The sequence below is a fragment of the Pteropus alecto genome, unplaced genomic scaffold (assembly GCF_000325575.1).
Source record: "Pteropus alecto unplaced genomic scaffold, ASM32557v1 scaffold8, whole genome shotgun sequence".
Taxonomy (NCBI): domain Eukaryota; kingdom Metazoa; phylum Chordata; class Mammalia; order Chiroptera; family Pteropodidae; genus Pteropus; species Pteropus alecto.
Window position 1 is genome coordinate 16,694,980 of NW_006494609.1, and position 6,143 is coordinate 16,701,122.

General features: G+C 51.4%; 1 protein-coding gene across 1 annotated transcript in view; it reads right to left on the bottom strand.

Moving 5' to 3' along the window:
* PRIMA1 (proline rich membrane anchor 1) overlaps positions 1-6,143 on the bottom strand; it is a 45,041-nt gene that overhangs the window by 37,818 nt on the left and 1,080 nt on the right. The window contains exon 2 of the mRNA XM_006925549.1: positions 1-58. This exon is cut by the window's left edge and continues 1 nt beyond it. Within this exon, the coding sequence (XP_006925611.1) occupies positions 1-58 (58 nt within the window). The remainder of the gene's footprint in view (positions 59-6,143) is intronic.

Consider the following 6,143-nt stretch of genomic DNA (forward strand, 5'->3'; position numbering starts at 1 on the left):
TGTGTTGACAGCTGTCAGTCACCTTGGAGCAGGACTTCTGGGGCTCTCCATGCGTCACCTGCAGAAATGGGCACATGCGCCCAAGAGAAGACAATGAGGCAATTGGGAGCTGAAACAGGCCCACCGCACCCACTTCCTGCCTGGCTAGAACTTGGGGTTCTTCCCCCGGACAGCAGCAGGAAGCACAGACAGAAATTGGGTTGGCTCAAGGAAAATGACGTTGTGGGAGGCTGCTCTGGCGGGTCGGGAGACCAAGGTTTTATTTCCAGCTCTGCCAGGGACCAGCTATGGGACTATCATAGTGACTTCGATATTAAAGAGAGGCAGACAAGAACTTGAAGGTTAACTCTGAGAATCTCCCCATCACACGGATGAGGAAACTGAGGCCCAGGAGAAGTGGCTGCCCAAGCGTCTCACAACCGGATGGTGACAGGAGACTGATTTTACCTCTTCAGTAACCAGACCCAAACTCCTCAGCCTTCTTCACTATGTTACAAGGCCAAGCCTTCGCCTTCTCTCCATCCACAGCTCCCGACGGCCTTCCCGGGATGGCCGAAGTCCCCCACCTTGCAAGAGGAATCTTGCTCAGGCGTCCCACGTGACCAAGGGGAGCCCAAGTGGCCTTGTGTGAAGTGGCCAGATCACCTGCATCCCTCAAACAACACCCGAATGCCTGCCCACAGCTCAGGGGACCCCATGGCCACTGAGTCCTGCACGGGGGCCCCTGACAATGTCTCCAGCCCCAGCTCACGCCATGCTCCCTCCCTTTGTGTCTGCTGTTCCAGTGGCCCAGAATGTCCTCCCACCCTTTCCCCGCTGCTGGCCCGTTACTCAGCTTGTCTGTCATCTCCTCAGAGAAGTACCTCTGACCTCCCTGATCAGGTCGGATCTACTTTTAATAGGCTCTTTTGGCACCAGGTTTCACTCTGTGGAGCAGAAATCTACATTTGAGCAATCACCTGGTTCCTACCCATCTTTGCCATTGGACTATAGGCTCTATGGCAGGGGTCCCCAATCCCTGGGCCGTGAACTGGTACTGGCCCATGGCCCATTAGGAACCGGGCCGCACAGCAGGGGGTGAGCTATGAGTGAGCAAAACTTCATCTGTATTCACAGCCGCTCCCCAGCGCTAGCATCACCGCCTCAGCTCCGCCTCAGATCATCGGGCATTAGATTCTCACAGGAGCACCGGTCCCTGGTGCCAAAAAGGCTGGGGACCACTGCTCTATGGGGCAGGGGCTAGGCCTTTTATTTTTCCTCTCACCATCATAACCTAGCACTCAAGGGAATGCCTGGCATTCAAGAAATATTTGGTGAATTAGTGAATGAACAAACAAATGAATAAATGAATATTAAAAACTGGACCAGAATCCACGCCCCTTGAAACCTGGTTTGGTGCTTTCTCAATACCAGCCTCGGTTTCCTCACCTGTAAACAAGGAAGAGTAGCAGGAGTGGGTCGTGCTCGACCCACAGTTCCCAGCCCTGACTGCGCATCAGACTCTCCAGGCAGCTCTAAAAAATACTCATGCCGGAGCCTTCCCCATGACCAACTAAATCAGAATTGCTGCAGGTGCAGCCGGGCACAACGAGCATGTCGTTTCAGCTTCCCGGGTTAAACTTCTAATGTATGGCCAGCGTTTAGACTGGGTTAGCCCGACTGCCAGTGTCCCTCCCTAAGGCAGACTGTCATAAATCCTCGAGTCTAGCGTTTTGTGCCCATCTTAGGGAGCAAGCTGATTTAAGGGCACGAAGGAAAGGCTTGGCGGTCACCGCCCCTCCACCTCAGTGACGCCTGCGGTTAATTTCTCTGGCTGTCATTTTAGTGAGTAGAAACCCAGAACCCCGATTTCCCCTCGACTAGCCCCATGTGACCTGCCTTTAAAGGCCAGTGCAGTCCCTTTGCTGCACAGTGTCCCAGGCCTGGCGGAGAGGGCCCTCAGGGCTCCGATGCTCCCCTGGCAGATGTGAACAGGCTGGGTAATGGCCCCCTGGGATGACAGCGGGAGGTGAACTGATTTACAGCCTTGCGAGGCCAAGAAGCTCCTGCTCACCACCTTTTAGCGTTTTCAAAGGACCATTGACTGTTTCAGACTCTGAAAGGCAATCTGATCTCCCACTGGGAAGAGCATAACCTCAGATGATGGGACTTTTCTCAATGATTTTACGGAGACGATTAACTCTTTACATGTCAGTGGCAAATCCACTGGCTCCTCCACCAGAGCAATTGTCGGCTCTGCCACCGTCACCTGGCCTGTCCTCTGGATTCTGACCTTCTAAGACTGTGGGCATTGCTCAGAAGCTCCATTCTCTCAATGGCCGGCCTCTGAGATCGCTTCTCCTCTAAACTCGACCAAGTGTGCGAACCTCAAGCAATGCCATTGCCAAGGCAATTACTGTCGCACTTCCCAAGGTGCAATTTACACGAGAGAGTTCAAGAGCAGCACGTTTGTTTAACCTGGCCTGATACGATGACCTATTTTTGCGAGAGGATATAAGGGCACAGATGTCTGAGAGAGTTTAATGCGATGAAATTATAGGCAAAGAGACCGGGGCCAAGTTTCAAGGCGGAAGGGGGAGGAAGCAAAGGAGTGAACTGCGTTTAAGAAATCGACAGTCTCTCCTGTGATGGCTCCACTCAAAAGGGAGCCGGCACGACTGTTTAACCAACCATCACCACGGAAGTGTCCAGTCTGGGCTGGCCATCCTTCTCCCCAGGGGCGGGGGAGAAGGGTTGAACCCCACTTGGGCGCCTCGCTGGAGTTTGGCCCAGTGCAAGCCTGTGGCTGCTGAGCCTCCCGCCACTGAGAGTTGGTTACTCAGGTCCTTTATCCACTTGCCAACTTCTATTCACCCTTCGAACTCAGCCTTCTCAGGCAAGCCATCCTGAACCCCACGCACCCCCAGATTAGACCCACCTTCCCAGTGCTGTTTCTTCACTTTGTAAACCCTCCTCTTTGGGGCACCTTTCCCATTGTTTTGTCATATCTGCTCCCCCCACTAAGCCGGCAGCATCTTGGAACTGGTAGGCAGGCAGGTCTGCGCTTTATTAATCCTGACCAAGTATGAGCTCCTGAGCCATCCGCGTGTCAGCCACAGGAGACAGGATCTCATTTCGCCATGAGGATGAGCGGGAGAGGTCAGTGTTGCCACCAACAGGCTCAGCGGGAGTGAGTAATCAATCCCCAGAGGTGCACAGGGCCAGCAGTCAGCCAGTGCTCAGGGAAAAGGTGTGTCGGGAGAGGGTCTGCCCACCAGCAGAGAACATAGGATCCCATCCCCCAACTCTGGGCCCACTTTGGGGTTCTCTGGGCTGGCAGTGTTGCATTTAGACTGATAGAGAGGAAACTTCAGTATCAGAGGCTTGTCTCAACACCTGATTTAGTTGGTATATATCCCAACAGAGCAAAAGCTGGTATCATCACTTCCTGGGGCCACGTTTCATTCCAGTTTTGCCATCGCCTGCCTTTCCACCCCTGCTCTGCAGTGTCCTCCTGGGGCCAGAATCCTGAGGCACAGGTAGGTCCTACAGTCATCTGGGTTTGGTACCTGTCACTATGGTCTGGGCAACACGGTGCTCCGTGGCTGCCAGTTCCCACTCCTGGCCAACCGGTTCAGCTGTCTGATCCAGCGGATGCTGCCTCCTAAATAGTCCTCGAATCCATCCACTTCTCTGCATTGCCACCGCTACCACCCTAAAGCAAGACACCATCATAGCTCCACTGGCTAGCCCTCGCCTCTCATGGAGGGTTGCTAGGCAAAATACAGGACGCCCCGTCAAATTTTAGATAAACAACTAATTTTTTAGTATAAGTATGTCCCAAGTATTGTATGGATATACTTATGCTAAGGAACAACTTGCTATTTATTTGAAATTCAGATTTTGCTGGATGTCCTGTATTTTTACTTGCTGACTCTGGCAACGTTACCCTCACCAGCCCCTTTGTCCCATACCTTGGCCTCCCTCTCAGAATCCATATTTCCTGCTGGAGCTAGACTGAGATTTCTAAAACACCCATCTGAAATTGTGTCATCTCTGGCTTAAAACCTTTGACAGTCCTCATAGCTCTCAGGATCAAGTCCGAACTGCAAGACATGATGTTAGTGGCTTACAGCGGGGGCCTTGGCGTCTCCGCTCCGGCCTCGGAGCTATTCCTTCCGCCTGGACACTCCACTCACATTTGCACCCTGGCTCCTGACTTCTTCTTGCTCACATCTTAGCTGAAGCACTATACCTGCGAGACTTCTCTGTCATTTCCACCAGGTCCCATCTCTAAGCTATTTGCTCCTGCTGAGCACTCTCTCGATAATTACTCATTTAATTATCTCTCTAGTGCTAGCTTGTCAATGCAACGAGGGCAGAGACCACCAAGTCCCTCGCACTTAACACAGGGCCTGGCAAACAGTAGGTGCCCAATAAATGCTGCCGAGTAAATAAGCAAAGCTGTAGTGACTGGCCAGAGGGGCAGGTCAGCATCGTTTGGGTCTGGGGTGGCACCTTGTCAGCACGTAAGGACTCAGAGGCCCGGATCAGAGTCTGTCTCCCTGACAATGGCTTTAGGACGCCCACAGAGATGATGGCTTCTGGCATCTTTTATGGAGACAGGCCAGCACCACAGTAACTTGATGAGACACACTCCCGTCACACCTAATAAATTTGCCAGCCTGTCATCCTCTTCGCTTGCAAAAAAGGAATCATCTGGAAGTGAACTTAGAAGAACCCTAAATCACAAAAGCTCAAAAGCTCAATTCCAGACACATTAAAGAGAAAAGGGGGGAGGCTAACAGTGCCCCCACCAACCTTGCGGCAATTTAAATGTCATCTGACTTTAATGATTAAGTTTCTTATCATCTCAGCAGCAGCCAGAGGCTTTGGGCTAATGTCAGGGTAGGAAGCTGGTGCTTTGGAGACCCCGGGTCTCTTGCTTCACCAATTATCCTATTAATTACGGGACTTTGTTATGTTGGGCTCACCCTTTCAAATATTTACGGCTTTGGGGGATTCTTCTGGCAAAACGCTCCTGAAAGCGCAGATGGCTCTGAGTTCCTTCTCTGTATTGGAGAAGCCCCTGTGACCTGACAGGTTTTACTGTCCACGTAAAGGGAAACGCGTGGCTTCGTGCACTCCCATCTTTCCTCTTCTGTCTGTCTCCTCGGATTCAGCTGTTTTGCTTAAAAACCAGATGATCCACCAGCCATTCCAACGCCCTTTTCCCTTGAATTCTCAGTCCTTATCAATCGTAGACTAATTTTTCCAGAGCCTCCAGCCAAGATTTTACCCATTCTACGTGTCTAGAGGATTCCTTTTCAAATTGATTTGCACGAATATTGATTTGCATTGCATAACAGCATCACACACACACACGCAAGTAAGGACACACTTGTGTGAGTACTGCCTGGCTGAAGGACACTGTTAAAAAACCGAGCTGCGTTCATAAAATTATTTCTTTTGGTGGTGGTGGGGAGGTGGTGGGTCTCCTGTTTCAATCCTGCTGGTTCACACGGTGGAATTCTAATCTCAGAGATGGACATCTCTGTTGTGCTCTACCCTAGTGAAAAGTCTTATGAAAAACTGTAAACGAATGAATATAAAAATGAAATCAACTTAACATCTGAGGTTCAACTAAAAGTCGAACGAGGGAAGCTGGTCCCAAACTGCCCGAGTGTTTAGAAGTGATAAAATCCTGCATCCTGAGGAGGCACAGCTGAGTTTAATAACTGTTGTTTCACACATTAAACAAAGCTGTCAATTCAGAAAGGAAAACAATTGTGAGACAGAGGCAAGCCAGAGAAGAGAGAAGACAGGCCTGGTGCTGGGGGTGGGCGGGTACCCTGGCCAGCCCACCCATTCGGCCAGCATGCTCCATCCAGCATTAGAGCCCCTGGTTCTCTCCCCGTGGCCACCAAGACCACCACCCAAGCAGGACTGGCCGAGCTGGTTCCCAGAAGGGCCCCATCACTTGGGATTGGCTCATGGACCCCAGCAGACTGGCAAGCAGTCTCACCCTGTCCTTTCTCCTTCGGAGTGTCATCTCCTACTCAGATAACCATATGAATAATCCCCAGTCCCCAAAATGCCACCAGGAGAACATGAAGCCGCAAATACTCAGAGTATTGCAATGCCCCAAACAGTAAAAACGTCCT